This window comes from Homarus americanus, unplaced genomic scaffold, assembly GCF_018991925.1.
Source record: "Homarus americanus isolate GMGI-L3 unplaced genomic scaffold, GMGI_Hamer_2.0 scaffold32133, whole genome shotgun sequence".
In the NCBI taxonomy this organism is placed as follows: Eukaryota; Metazoa; Arthropoda; class Malacostraca; order Decapoda; family Nephropidae; genus Homarus; species Homarus americanus.
This window is the reverse complement of record NW_024753291.1, coordinates 78,632-95,484: the sequence shown is the minus strand read 5'-3', so window position 1 is coordinate 95,484 and position 16,853 is coordinate 78,632. Positions and strand designations below refer to the sequence as shown.

General features: G+C 36.4%; 1 protein-coding gene across 2 annotated transcripts in view; it reads right to left on the bottom strand.

Annotated features, from left to right (window-relative positions):
• LOC121855325 overlaps window positions 1–16,853 on the bottom strand; it is a 66,291-nt gene that overhangs the window by 19,498 nt on the left and 29,940 nt on the right. For both annotated transcript variants that reach the window (XR_006086772.1, XM_042350218.1), the window contains exons 6-11: window positions 15,971–16,205; window positions 11,697–11,881; window positions 10,493–10,665; window positions 7,142–8,294; window positions 4,841–4,972; window positions 3,355–3,505 (exon numbers count right to left, since the gene is read on the bottom strand). Coding sequence is in view for 1 of the 2 variants with exons in the window: in XM_042350218.1 (XP_042206152.1) it covers window positions 3,355–3,505; window positions 4,841–4,972; window positions 7,142–8,294; window positions 10,493–10,665; window positions 11,697–11,881; window positions 15,971–16,205 (2,029 nt within the window). In the remaining variant the exon portion in view is untranslated. The remainder of the gene's footprint in view (window positions 1–3,354; window positions 3,506–4,840; window positions 4,973–7,141; window positions 8,295–10,492; window positions 10,666–11,696; window positions 11,882–15,970; window positions 16,206–16,853) is intronic.

Sequence of the window (16,853 nt, the reverse complement as noted above, 5' to 3'; positions counted from 1 at the left end):
CTTCACTTTTTGAATACTCAGAGACTCAAGGAATATATATATATATGGGAATTAGAATGAGGGAGGAGAAGGGAGAAGAGAAGGCATTGGGGTGGAAGAGAAGTCACCCCATGGCGCCATTTCACCCATAAAATTTTAGCTCTCTTGGTGTAATTCAAGATTATTTTCTTTAAATCAACACTGCACTGCATTATATATTGTCAATATGTAAAATATATTTCAAAATGACCAATAATTTGCATGGAAACACAGAAAAAGCGTTTAGTTGAAGAGAGTCTCACAAGATGTTACCTCCAGTGAAAACAGAGAAAGACTAACTCCTGTTTGCTGTGTTAAGAGGCTGGATGCACGCATTAAACTAGTCACTTTTACTCAATTATGTTCAATAATTGTTAAAATGACTAAAAAATTGAATATTAAACTTTTAAAATTATTGAATAGTATAAACTTCTTCATATTTGCTAAAATGGTAAGGAATTTAAGCCCTAGAACCGATAAATATTATGACTGATATTAAAGCTGGTTGCCCGGTCAGTGTACGAAAACATGTTGAGGAAGGTTCGTAAGAACCTTGTAACCAATTTTTTTTTTAAGAACTGATGAAGATCCTTATGGAAGGCAGTTCGTTAATCGAAATTACGTAACCGAGGTGTTCAAACGAGGGCTACTGTATATATATATATATATATATATATATATATATATATATATATATATATATATATATATATATATATACACTATATATATAATCAACACCTCAACCCGCCAGGATTCAACCCACGGCCCACAAGCCTATGATCAGACCGGGAACGCTAACCGGACCACCAGGATACTAAAAGCAGTCCTAGACTTTGTTATATTTCACACAAAGCCTGTTCAACGAGCTTATGCGCATGAACTCCTAATGGGGACCACCAGATCACGAGGGTGGTCAGAGTAACGTTTACCAAATCCGCTCAAACACGAGGATCCATATATATTTCATTAGCCCAATAAAGCACGCGGACTTCTACATACAATCAACACCTCAACCCGCCAGGATTCAACCCACGGCCCACAAGCCTATGACTGTGACCGGGAGGCACGCTAACCGCTGGACCACCAGGATACTAAAAGCAGTCCTAGACTTTGTTATATTTCACACAAAGCCTGTTCAACGAGCTTATGGCGCATGAACCTCTAATATATATATATATATATATATATATATATATATATATATATATATATATATATATATATATATATATATATATATATATATATATATATATATATATATATATATATATATATATATATATATATATATATATATATATATATATATATATATATATATATATATATATATATATATATATATATATATATATATATATATATATATATATATATATATATATATATATATATATATATATATATATATATATATATATATATATATATATATACAGTGACCCGTTTACTTGAACACCTGGTTACGTAATTTGATTAACGAACTGCCTTCCATAAGGATCTTCAATGGGTTATGAAAAAATTAGCTTGAACTTCTTGAACCGACCTCAACATGTTTTTGCTTGCACTGACCGGGCAACCAGCTTTAGTATCAGTCCGCCAATACATTAATCGGTTCTGAGGCTTAAATTCCTTACTATTTTGTAAATATCAAGTTTATACTATTCAATAATTTTAAAAGTTTAATATTCAATTTTTAGTCATTTTAACAATTATTGAACAATTGAAAGTAAAGTGACTAGTTTAATCTGCATCCAGCCTCTTAACACAGCAAACAGGCGTCAGTCTCTCTCTGTTTTCACTGGAGGTAACATCTTGCTTGAGACTCTCTTCAACTAAATGCTTTTGTCTGTGTTTCCAAGCAAATTATTGGTCATTTTGAAATATATTTTATATATTGACAATATATAATGCAGTGCAGCATTGATTTAAAGAAAATAATCTTGAATTAAACCAGAGAGCTAAATTTTATGGGTGAAAACATCATCATCATCATCATCCAGGAGCCTTCTACATACACCTCAAAGTAAGTGAACTTTTCTACCATTTTGTTGAATTTAGGAAATTTTCGGTGAGCTGGAACCAATACCAAAAACCCATTGAAACAATGGTTTCGGTTAACGAACGTTTAGGTTAACGAACGACCTTCTGGAAGCGGGATTGAGTTCGATTGACAGAACCACTATATATATACATACATACATACATACATACAATACATACATACATACATACATACATACATACATACATACATACATACATACATACATACATACATACATACATACATACACATACATACATACACATACATACATACATACATACATACATACATACATACATACATACATACATACATATATATATATATATATATATATATATATATATATATATATATATATATATATATATATGCAAGTAAATACTGTATGAGTCTTGTGATCTAGGTATATGCTGATAACCACAAGGAAAAAGAAAACACAGAAGTTCCCAAAGCTTAAGTGTAATTCACATCTTCAGGGGTGAGTACAGACTAGAAGATAATACAAATCAAGGTGTATATATACAGAGGAGGGTGAGACCAGGTCCACAATGGTCAGGTATTAGGTAATGACCCTACTAATCTTTAAATAGCACACAACGGTTGGTGGTCAGGTCAGATGGTCAAGTGACCCGGCCTTCTCACCCTGATCACAAATCTTCTTAATTACAAATTGTCCAGCTTGTACATGCCGTTACTCAAATTCATGTTGAATGCTTCGGTATGTTTAATAAGACTAGATTCTATGATGTTCCTACTATCAATTGAATTACATGGTAATATTGAGGAGGCATTATCCCAGTCAATGCAATGCTTGTTATCCCTCAAATGAACACAATTGGTTGCATTTATAAAGTTCCTTTACAGGAATGTAATATGTTTTACTTAGGCCAGACAGGTAAAGATCTTGCAACTAGAATTAAACAACACAAATACAGTGTTAGGACAGGCCAGGAATCCAATGCTCTGTTTGTTCATTTGAGGGATAACAAAGGTGTGAAATTATATATATATATATATATATATATATATATATATATATATTATTTTCTCTTTATTCATAAATGTTTCTTACAGTTATGATGTAGACACACAGGTCTGTCTCATTTCTTAGCATTCAGCAGCTTGTGGGTAACATGAAACCCTAACCCCCATTTTCATTTTCACTATAAGTCCAACTGGTTTACTATCAGTGGGGTTTGTAGCAATAAAGCCCTGTGAATTGGTTGGGATCAGCTGTAATAAAATTTTGTTATAAGGGAAAATATACATCTTCTTACCTGAGCCATTTTGTGAGGCACAGGCCAGTTTGGATAACATAAATTCTACCATCTTCACCATCAGACTTGCTAGCTTGTGAACAAAGTCCTGCACATCTTCAGGCAACAAGGGTGCAACATGTGCTTCTTCGAACACACATCGACCTAAAGCCTTGAATTAGAATAGGAAGGCTTAAAATGTTATGTGACATATATTATGGAAAGATATAAAATTTTAATCAATCAACAATGGAATGTGACTTATTGCAAATATCTTATAAACTAAAACTGGTTACTATGCGGTTCTAAAGTTATCTCCAACTGAGAAGAGTTTTCAGGAAGATTGAAAGTAAAAGTGAGTTCTGGAGGTCTGACATCCAGCTAGGAGCTGTGTAGATACAGCACAATGAACAATATGCCTCAGCACACAAGGAGAATGATTGAAATTGACTTCACTTCCATAACTGCAGAATTAGGTACCCATTCACAACTGGGTGAAATAGGTGCATTCTCGGTGTGAAACAGCGATCAAAGGACAAGAGGCAATTGCTGTAATCCAATTGGCCATCACAGCTCATTATGTTATGTCACCAAATCAATTGAATTAATAAAGTGATAGACCAGAGATAGGTTATGGATGGCATTACAGATGTTGTATATACCGTAAATGTACAATGAAAGACAAAAGTCATGTCGTGGAATTTGATGAAAACATATGCCAAAGAGCTACACTTTTGGTGCACTCTGCCTTCTGGTAGGGGGCTCTCATAATGTTTCATGAGTTATATTTAAATTTCGGACAAAACCGCGACACGACTTTTGTCTTTGATTGTACATTAATAGCATGATTTTTATTAAATGTACATCTTAGTGAATTCTTCACTGTGGATAAAAACTTACCAGCATTAATCACAAAGTACTGAGTCTGATTCATACAGGAATGTAGGTGTGATGAGTCTTGTTTCTTGTCAGATACCCTACCACTATTATCAAAATACAGTAATGAATATTACATGTACAGTATATTAATCCAGTTTGTTTCTTACAGGTTTAGAATTTTTGACATGCAGTACCCTCAGAACAATACACAAGGAGGTAGCATGGCCAGTACTGCACTCGATCACCTTCAGTTTTCTAACTGTAAAGTTAAGTACAGTACTGTATCCATTTACAGCTGGATGGACTGAAAATGCCCAAGACATAAACTAGCAATCCTTAGGACAGGGGATAAGTGTTATACAAGAATGAATGGCTGCCAGCACATAATGAAACTCAGAATTGGCTCTTTGTTGGGACCACCATACAAAGTAGTGAGAGAAGGCTAGCAAGAGTGAAAAAAAACCCTGGCATTGACATTTCCATTTGTCTTATATTCCACCTCACCTTTAGCCACCTTGTGTATGGAGTTTGCTCTGAGCTGAATAAAATCATCCGGTGTTAGCCAAACGAAATATCAAAAGTGGCATCCCCATGGTGAATGGGTTAATCTTCACCCAACACAACTTACCAACAAGGAACCATGAATAGGGGTTCTTCTGGCAGCTTCTAGAAGATTATTCTGTGCCATCTTAAACTGACCCTCCACACAGTCAAATAAGAAACTGATCAAGCTGTGTGACTCACTGCTCCTTTCCATATTCTGGAGGTAAATGAAAAAGATGATTACATTAAGTCCCCGTTGAACAAAAGGGTTAGGTTCCACTAAAATGCTTTCGTTAGGTGATTTATGTTCATCGAAACAATTTTTCCCATATAAACTAATGCAATAAGGGGGTATGTGTTCCTGCACTAAGCTCTGTGATAGATTAATATACTGGACTAAGCTCTGTGACAAAATAATTGCAACACATCAAAATACTGAAGATAAAAACAATAAAATATGTTAAACATAAAGGTACATAAACAGAGTTGTCAATTGTTGTTTGTGGGAACATTAATTCATTCACTCTAGTAAGGAGACAATGATTCTTATTATGTTATCGCAGGAAAATGCATGGTTTATATGATTTGTTTATCAAGACTACATACAAGATATCCATTTCCCCCATATGTACGCCTGGCTGCGCCTGGCAACGGGAGCGGGAAAAGGAGTGAGTGACCCTCAGTTGAGCGTTACCTGCAGTTGTAACTCTCATTACTCCCTGCCATATTTCACTGGATTTACAGTTATTATCAGTGTTTACTGATAGAATAGTGCTTAATAGTGATTAATCATGGCACTGTAGCTAGGTTAGACTCATCATTGTAAACTCCAAACTAATGGGCCAAGCTGTGAGTTGTTAGCTGGCTCAATGAGGGAGTAGGGTGCCGAGTGTAGCAGGGGGGGGGGGGCATTGCCAGGGAGATGGAGGAGGTACCTCCCAGTTCATGTCTGTTACTATGGTGAAGCAGGGAGTGTCTGCAAATGGCGACTGTGTTAAACTTTCATTTGGCTTTTATTTACTGGTTTAGCAATACAGTAATTTTTGTTCTACAATATTGCATCATGAATGACAGTCATAGTAAAATGAGAGAGAGGCAGAGTGTCGGTGAGATGCAGTGGGTGGAACGGAGGAAGGAAGGTGGTAGGTGGTGAGGAGGTGATGCGACAGTCGGTTTAAACGGTAACACTGGCTGCAGGACTGCCAGACAATTGAACAGATGATGTCTACCAACAAAATTAAGTGTAAGTGAAAATGAACAACGTTGTATTCTTTCTATATTACGTTACATAAATTTTAAATTAAGGATTGAAAATAACAAATTAACAATGTATAGTATTGTACAATATTGTACCACAGTAATATCTCCGTTAACCGGAACAATTGGTGCAGAGCACTTCCAGGAATGAGAGATTTACGGGTAACGACACGAATCTCTCAAAGCCGGATAAAATCCCTCGTCCCAAAATTTTTCGTGGGTAACGGAAAAATGTTCTTGGAAGCTTCAGAAATTGCTCATTATATCATCTCTCGAACCCGGAAAAATATCCCTCATCCCTGGAATTTTCCGGGTTACGGAAAAATGTTCTCGGAAGTTCCAGAAATTGACAATTACATCATCTCTCGAACCCGGAAAAATATCCCTCATCCCCGGAATTTTCCGGGTATTGGGAAAATTTTCTCGTAATTTTCCGGAAAATGTGTCCCTTGGAAAATCGTTCCCAAAGTCGGAATTTTCCTGAAAATTCGGGCTTTGGGAACAATTTTCCGAGAAAATTTCAATTCTGGCTATCGGAAAGTTATGGGTTTGAGGGATTCCGGCTAATGAATATATTACTGTATCATGAATGAATATCATAGTAGAATGAGTGAGACAGGCAGTGCCAATGAGAGAGGCAGAGTGTCGGTGAGATGCAGTGGGTGGGAGGAAGGTGACATTATGATTTAGGTGGTGATAATAGAGGTAGTGGTGATGATGGCGGTGATCGTGGAGCTGGTGGTGAGGAAGCAGAAAGGTGAAGGTGACTTACCTTTCGTAATAGTAGAACAATCTTTCATTAATCAGCACATAGGTAGTAAAAACTTGCTTTCGCTATAGTGTGGATTCGTTCAAAGGATTAACGTTCAATGGGGACTTACTGTACAGTAATTAGACAAAAGTTACATATACATTTCTAGTCTCCGCTTCTGCTGCAACGATTCTCAAAATTTTCTTAAATTCTACTGTAGTACTCTGTTGCTAATCTTTCCTTTGGTTGAATCTTTGCAAATGTCCTGTACAAAAGCAATTCAGTTTCTATCAATTTTATCAATTTTTCTCAATGATATTCATAGTTATATGTTACATATGGACTTACACTTACAAAATTTAACAGCAAGTTGTTTACCTTTAGAAGAGTAGAGATGTCATGACCACCATTGTAGTAAGATGATGATACCACCTTCACCAAGGTTGCTCCACTCTCAGCATCACTAGCCTTAGGGGAGTTACAAAGTGTCAGACCTCGCTGCAGCCACTCTTCTGCCTTGTAGTAGCATACAGCATTCTTAGATGACTCCATAATCTTTAAAATGTTCTCTGCTTCATCTCTAATGTTATTCATTTCATCCAAACAGGAACAGAGTAGCATTTCCAGAGTCCAAGGTAAGGACAGGTCTGTGATAGGTTGACTTTCCTCATCACAGACTTCTTTACTATTGGTGAGATTAATATATGCACACACTGTCATGTACCTTGGAGGTACTGAATATGTCATAAAAGTTTTCTTTTCATAAAATGCTAAAAGGGTTTCCTTGTAGAGCAGAAGGGAGAGTATCCTTCGCTGGTAGTTACCATCTGGTGCTAAGTTACTGTGAAACAACTTTATAAACCATACCAGAAGTTCAGTGTTGGTCTGAAGAACAGGATTGGCTTTAAGATTTCTAACAAATTCTGAAGAATAATCTTTTGAATTTAAAACTCTGAAAGACAACTTTTTTAGTTCAGTAGCAGAGGCATCACGTAACCTGGCCACTAGAGCCTTGTAGCATTTTATCATACCTTGTCTGAAAGGTGCTGAATCAATGTTCATGTTATACTTGAAAAACCATTTTAGGTAAGATGATTCTTCAAGTGAGACAGGTTCTGAGGCCTTCCGGGTATGGCAGAGAAAAGACAGAGCTTCTCCTCGTACTGTCTCATCCAAGTGGCTAAGCGCTGGCTTGAGGTATGATAGTACACAAAGATTAATCACTTGTTTCTTTATATAATATTCATTTTCAACACTCACAGAAGAACTACTTCCCTTGATTTCACTGTAAGCATTTAATGAACTAAATGATTTCTGCACATGCAAATTACTTAATTCTTCATGATCAAGAGCTGTATCATGTTCCTTTAAACTTAAAGAACCAAGGGAGCGAGCAACCCTTAAAATTGCCATTCGTGCCACCCATCCACCAGTAGTGTCTTCACAGCCACTGAGGAGCTCAAGATATATCCTTGGATACTGTCGCAGTGTTGGTGGTAACCATAATGACCTCACATTCTGCTGGGTCAGCCTGTAAATAACAAAATCACATGAACAAAAGTCAAGTATGTGACCACTAGCTATGAAATAATCTACAGTGCATACACTACAGTACATTATGTACTATGGTGTTTTCAACTGGCATCACTCACTACAATTAGAGTAACATCTGTAAATTCTGCCCTACTCTTGTCTTGCTAGGACATGTGTCTCCTTCCTCATTTCTTCTTTACTGTACAGTATTATATTTTATGTTCCTTTGCAGCTACTGTATTTCCATGATTCTCATTTATATTATATTTGCAAGGATTTTTTTGTTCTCATTCCAGTGTTTTCTAGCATTCTACTTTATAGCCATTTATTGTGAATAATACATTGGGGAATCTCTCACAAAATGCTTTCTCTGCACATTTTTCTACTATAGTTTCTATATAATATGCAAATAATTTATCAAGACTACAATTATTAAAGTTTTTTTGAACAATGTGAATATGGATTCCTACATTCAAATTAGCCTACAAGATACATTTATTGAAAAACTAAACTCCTTAGGAATGTAAAGAATAAGTGATGCCTTCGAAATATCAAACGAGCAGATGGTTCAACATCATCACAAACCGTAAATTTGATAAACAAAAGTGCATCTTTTGATTTTGCCAGAAATATAAGTCAACAGAGACTCTCCCTTCATTCACTCCAACTGCTGTGATCTCCCCATAAACTACTTGATACCATGTTCTCCCTTCATTAACACAAACTGCTGCTTCCAGGATGAAAATTTCCCTACCTCCTAATTGTCTTTCAATTTCTCAACAACTACCTTTCTCATTCCTACACTCTTTTGACCAAGCGCTTGTTGCAGTTTCTGGTTACCCGTGGAACTGCTAATTAGAGATGAACAAGAAGCAACATTCATAAATGTTTATGAATTAAGTTTTGAAACCCAAATGGTCTTTTCTCCATTTATTAAGAAAATAAACTATTGCACAATAACTGGAATATCACAGTAATTAAAACTATAAGCTGTGAGCGTTAATAATGGACGAAGCTTGGGTATAGTATCTAGCTTCTTAGAGCACACGTCTCAGTGGTTCCGAGACGGAAGTTGAACTGGTGATAGTCGGCTACTTAACCCTTAAGCCCCAGGTTAGGGTGTTGCTGGCAGTAACACCCCCCCCCCCGGATAAATAAAGAAAAAATCAACTTAAAAAAAAAAGTGGCGGGAATAGGTGGACGTTCCGGAACGTCACCCGGGGCGGGCTGGTCTGGAATGTCACCCGGGGCCTAAGGGTTAATTAATGACTCTGTGGTCAAGGTATGAGGGCACAGTGGGAATACACTGTCCCATGTCCAGTTGATGACTACTCACGGCTCATAGGAAAGTTACCGTGGGTGATGTAATTATATAAACTTAATGTATGTAACCCACATTTCTATAGGTATTCCTGTCTGTTAGACAGGGGTTAATACACTCATTTCCTGTCACTCAATATGTCCATAAAATCCCCCCCAAAATTTTACTTCTTATTACAGTATCTGCAACCATTTTACCCCACATACTGGTCTCAAGTACATCTTTCTGTTGGTTTTAATCTGCCCCTTCCTCTTGCATTCAGAGTTCCTTAGCCATAGCCTATAAAACAATGTCAACTCGGTGATTCCCCAGTAGCCCCTCATCTCACCTCCTTTGATTCATATCTTAATCAATAAATTTCTCAATATACAATAACATATTCTTTCCCTCTGTTCCTTTGTGCACTAAGCATCTGAAACAACACACTTCTTCTGATCTATCTCTATTCAATGTAACATTCTTTCTTAGCAATTCAATACCACACCGTATAAGCTTCTTACATTTTAAAAAACACTAATGGCAAAGATATGGAAACAAGTTTCTTTATAAATAAGGTGATCTTTAATACGATCCCACTACAGTTGAAAAGGTTTAACACTACACAGCTTTGTTTCCAGTGTAATCATAAGCAGACGTAGTGAATGGGCTCAGTTCTAACACTCTTGTTGGGCACTCCAGTACATTAAGTCTTTGTGCTCAATTCCTAAAGCTTCCTCCAACATGGAGTGTCTGACTGGATAACAACAATGGCGATAAATATTTTGACTGAATGAGGGTAACAGAAATATTTTGTGACATGTAATAAGGTTAGGTTAGCAATGAGTTATGTTTATAATTTTTGCCCCCTTAAACCTTACAGTATAAATTGCTCTAACCTGTCATCACTGTGCAGGGCTTCACACACAATGGTGAAGAAATATTCAGACCACAGGCATGAAGTCAGCCCCTCTACCATGATCTTGTACACCTTTGTACCAGCAGGAGCCAGGTGGTTTACACTTAAAGATGTCATTAATCCAGTTGGTAATCTTGGGCAAAGCATAACTGCCTGAAGAGAGTACAGTAAAATGGCAATGAATCCCTTACCCAGTCACCTCCTTTTCCAAACTTCCTAAACTTTCCCAAAACATGGTATTTTTCATTTCAACTCTTATTAAGTACAGGAGGCCCCCCCAAGTTCACGGTCCTCTATCATTTGAGGATGACACCGTGGATGTACCCAAGAATGTCTATGGGTAGTTTTAAAGTTGCCGGCATTTTCGTGGCTGGGACAGGGAGCCATTCGTTTAACTGTATTGTAAACATGTGTACGTGTGTAGACACATACAAATAAATAACAATTGCAAAATCCTCTCACAAATAATGAGAAAAAATTTATTAAAAATGAAACCGTCTAACCCTCAAGTCCGTGCTTCATTACTTTATTAATAGAGCACGGACTTGAGGGTAGACTGTCACATTTTAAATAAATTTGTTTCTGACTATTTGTAAGAGCATTTTTCCATTATTAACTATTTGTATGTGTTTTGTGCACACACACACACACACTACAGGTAAAAGAAATAATTGTTCTAAGGGCAAACACACAAAGGGAATATACACTTCTTTGTACACAAGTAAAAATGTAACCCCCCCCCCCTACCCCTGGTACGCAAATGTTATTCGCGGATTTGGCGATTCGCAGCCATTTTGAGAACCTAACCCCCGCAAATTTGGGGGGCCCCCTGTATTACAAATTTATACATCTGCAGTAACATATCATTCATATAGATTGTATCCCTACTATCTCTCACTGCACCTCTTACAGGCATTGAAAGGCTCTGATTTTGGTATGCCTGGCAGAGGAGCATTTCACAGGGTCTCATACAGATACTTACTAGTGCTACAAAATGTTTTTTAAATTTTTGGCACTTTTAATAAAGTGCTTGATCAACTAAGTGATGGAAAGTGTGAGCTGATCTGAACAAGCACTAAAAATAAATTTGTTAGGTATGGCTAAAGACTGTGAGAAAGGCAAGAAGAAGGAATTACAAAGGAACGACACTAATATTAATGTGTAGCTGACAAATGATAACTTACTTTTTGAGCCCCAATATAGGATACTGCAAGAGCAAGAGGTGGGTAAGTACTCTTTGACGTCCAGGCATCAGAAGATGAAAGTGACATGACCATAGAACTAGCCACGCTCTTTGCCTGGTCTGGAGCATCATCTTCATGTAGTTCTAGCAGCTCAACCATGCAGACATATACAACATCACTAACTCCTGATTTTATTAAAATAAAAATGACAAACATTATAATATATATATATATATATATATATATATATATATATATATATATATATATATATATATATATATATATATATATATATATATATATATATATATATGGATTTACATGAAATATATATATACATATATACTATATGCAAGTAAATCACTGTAGGTGGGCGTGATCTAGGTATATGCTGATAACCACAAGGAAAGAAGAAAACACGAAGTTCCCAAGCGCTTTCGTGTAATTCACATCTTCAGGAGTGGGTACAGACTGTACCCACCCCTGAAGATGTGAATTACACGAAAGCGCTTGGGAACTTCGTGTTTTCTTCTTTCCTTGTGGTTATAAGCATATATATATATACATATATATATAGTAGTACCCCGATTTACGCGGTCAATTGAACCCACAGGGTACCGCGGAAAGTGAAAACTGCGTAAAGTGAACAACAGAACATATGGGATTAATTCCAATAGAGACTGGCCTGAACCCCAAACTCCACTTTTTCCGACACAATACCTATGTTGTAGTAAAAATAACATCTAAATTTTATGATGGTATGCTCACACAATTAATATTTAAGAGAAATACAGTCGCCAGGTTAATGTCCATTCAAATAATGGACTCAAATCCCCCCCTCTTCCCAGCTCACTAACTCCTACCCCTCTGATTAATGTTTGGGTGAAAACTCTAGATTTTAACGTTTAGTAATAAATAATACCTCAGACTAAAGTTAGGATAATATAATTGACATTTCTGGATTCCTTGCAGGTCAGGGAATACAGTTGTACCCCACTTAACGCGGTCAATAAAACCCAGAGACTAAAGTTAGGATAATATAATTGACATTTCTGGATTCCTTGCAGGTCAGGGAATACAGTTGTACCCCACTTAACGCGGTCAATAAAACCCAGAGGGTACCATGTTAAGTGAAAACCGCGCTAAGTGAACAACAGAACATATGGGATTAATTCCAATAGAAACCGGCCCATCCCCAAACCCCACTTTTTCCGACACAATACCTATGTTCTAGTAAAAATAACATCTTAATTTTATGATGGTACATGCACACAATTAATACTTAAGAGAAATAGAGAAATACAGTCGCCAAGTTAATGTCCATTCGAATAATGGACTCAACTCCCTCCCCCTCTTCTCACACAACACTGCTGGCTCTTCCCTCTCTGAGAAATTTTGGGGGGAAAACCACTAAATTTTAATAAATAATACCTCAAACTAAAGTTAGGATAATGCAATTGACATTGCTGGATTCCATGTAAGACCAGGAATATTTTGAATACAAATGTCATATATTTTGCACAAAAAATAACATATTTACTCAGAGTAAACTTTATATCTAAAATTTGTATGTCTAATGCAAAATCTATGATGTTTATATTCAAAATGATCACCAAATTGTAAGAATTCCAGCAATGTAAATTATATTCTGGCCAGGTAATTTTAATGAATTTTATGAGCTAAAACAAATATCTTCAGTTAATAAAAAAAAAAAATATTCTTCACAGGGTAACAGATGGTCGGTCGGTCCCTCCCTCCCCCCTACCCCCCACCAACCGTCCCACCAGATGTGCGGGAAAACCAGAATATTTACCTTTTTAGTAATAAATAATACCTCAAACTAAAGTTAGGATAATATAATTGACATTGCTGGATTCCTTGTAAGACCAGGAATATTTTGAATACAAATGTCGTATATTTTGCACAAAAAATAACATATTTACTCAGAATAAACTTTATATCTAAAATTTGTATGTCTAATGCAAAATCTATGATGTTTATATTCAAAATGATCATCATATTGTAAGAATTCCAGCAATGTAAATTATATTCTGGCTGGGTAATTTGCATGAATTTTATGAGCTAAAACAGGCAGTCAGGCAGGGTGGCGGGTGGTGGGTGGGGCGAATCTAAAAATAGCTCTCGAGCCGGACACTCACCGCGTATACGTGGAAAAAAACGTGAAAGTTCAGCTCTGGCGAGGCACCGCGTATACGGTAAAACGCGCTAAGTGAAACCGCGTCAGGCGGGGTAATACTGTATTTTGAATGTAAACTTCATATATTTTGCACAAAAGATAAAATATTTGCTTTGTGTAAACCAAATTATTACTTTAGATCTAAAATTTGTATGTCAAATGCAAAATCCATGATGTTTATATTCAAAATGATCATCATATTGTAAGAATTCCAGCAATGTAAATTATATTCTGGCCGGGTAATTTGTATGAATTTTATGAGCTAAAACATACCGTATATCTTCAGTAAATAAACAAAGAAATATTCTTCAAGGACACTATCAGTCAATCAAAATACTCCGCCCTAGCTGGGTTGGTCCCTCCCTCCCTCCCTCCCTACCAGAGTAGCGATTGGGAGAAAATAGTATATTTACATTTTTAGTAATAAATAATAACTCAGACTAAAGTTGGAATAATATAATTGACATTTCTGGATTCCTTGCAGGTCAGGGAATATTTTGAATGTAAACTTCATATATTCTGCACAAAAGATAAAATATTTGCTTTGTGTAAACCAAATTATTACATTAGATCTAAAATTTGTACGTCTAATGCAAAATCCATGATGTTTTTATTCAAAATGATCATCATATTGTAAGAATTCCAGCAATGTAAATTATATTCTGGCCGGGTAATTTGCATGAATTTTATGAGCTAAATAAAAAAATAAAATAAAAAATTATACTTCACTGTGTATATGAGTAGATGCACCGCGGAAAGTGAAAGTCTGGTTCTGGCAAGGTACCGAGTAAATGAGAAATCGCGGAAAGTGAAACCGTGTAAAGCGTGAAACCGTGTAAAGCGAGGTAATACTGTATATATATATATATACACGCTGTAGTGATATCCCTGTTAGCCGGAGCAATTGGTGCTGAGCACTTCCGAGAATGAGAGATTTCCAGGTAACGAGACGACTCTCTCAAAGCCGGAAAAAATTCCTCATCCCCGGAATTTTCCGGGTACCTAATGGAAAATGTTCTCTTAAGTTCCAGATATTGTCCAACACATCATCTCTTGAACCCAGAAAAATATCCCTCATCCCCAGAATTTTCAAGGTAACAGAAAATTTTTCTCAGAATTTCCAGAAGATGCAGCTGATTTTCATCTCTTAAACCCGGAAACACTCTCCCATCCCCGAAATTTTCCGGGTATCGGGAAAATTTGCCCCTCGTAAAATCATTCCCAAAGCCAGAATTTTCCAGAAAATTCCGGCGTTGGGAACGATTTTCTGAGAAAATTTCAATTCCGACTATCGTAGAGTTCCGGGTTTGAGGGATTCCGGCTAACGGAAATATTAGCTGTCGAGGAGTGCTTGGCAACACTCCTTTCCACTCTATCTCTCTAATCACCCACACCTTTCTGCTTTCTCACTCCATTTTTTAAAATGTTATGTAATGTAATGTTGAAGGGATACAACTTTGCTCATTTAAACTTATACTTATCACAATCTCCCTAAAAATACTTAGGTTTTATGTTTGTTCAAGACATCTTCAGGTCATGAGACTCACTAATCCCCACCCAAAAAGGGCGACCTGACATTCCTCAGGAGGTCAGTAATATGAGACCACTAATCCCTCACCCTACCTCCACCTGACATTGAGGACAGGTCCCCCCCCAGAAAATACTTTAACTTTCATCTTTATTCAAGACATTTTCAGAAAATTCTCTCGATTTTCAACCTCGGAAAATTTATTCCTAAAGCCGTAAATTTTTGGAAAATTCCAGCTTTGGGAATGATTTTCTAAGCAAATTTCAATTCCGGCTATCAGAGATTTCCGGGTTTGAGGGATTCCGGCTAACGGAGATATTACTGTGTGTGTGTGTGTGTGTGTAGTACAGTACAGTATATAACAATACTATTGTGATTTTAAAATTGTTAAAGAAACCAGATAAAATATCTTCATCATCAATAAAGTGTTAAGCCTACTTGAAGTTGTAAATAGGCAATACAGTACTTATCAAAATATAAATCAGAGGTGATGAGTAAATAAAAATATAAAACAACGAACTGGTACAGTAGTCTCATTATTCATACCCTTTGAGGGATTCTCCCAATTAGAATTCAACAGATGAAACACAGTATCCTGATTGGACAGAGTAGTAAATATCCATTTTCCAGATGGTAGATTTTTTTTATAGTGATACAGATTATAATCATTACACCCTTCAGACACTGAACACTCTTGGAAATGTTGTGTTAGCACTTCATCATAGTCTTTCCGCATCCTGTTGCCCAACTCCCTCACGCAAGTCAGCCACAAACGCAGCACCTGACAAAATCAAGGATTGAGATATAAAATCCAATTCTATGGCCAACAAGACAACAATTGACCTATGTATGACCAAACATCACAAAGCAGGCAAAGGCTGTCAGTGCCTAAGATGCATGTAAACTCCAGATAAGCTATCAAAACAGATATTGTTTTCCTACAAATAAAACACCTATAACCTTTATCATTTCGTTGAAACAACACCAAATCTGGATTTCAATCTAGTTTCAGCTGTTGTCTATATAATCAATGAAGCACTAGATCAGGAATTATTCTAACTCTCAGGTTTACCCACCATAAACCTCAGCATGACTAAATGGGATTTCACACCCCAGCCCTCAATTCCCTTCTAGTTCATGAATTTTTTCTAGGGTGGAGGGTGATAATATACATCTCTTGTTCATGTCCTCAGCATAAAAAAGAAAATTTTGTTCATCAACCTACAGTTTATGTCCTACGACAGTTCACATAAGACCTATGACATTTAAACCAGCTTAAGATAAGGAGTCATAATTGGGAAAAATGTTCTGAATGCATTGCAAATTAGCAAAAATCCCTCCCCATGAGTGCAAACTTCATTCTTATGGCTAAAAAGGTTTTGAACAATTAAGTACAGTACAGTATGTATACTGTCGGATGTATCCTTCA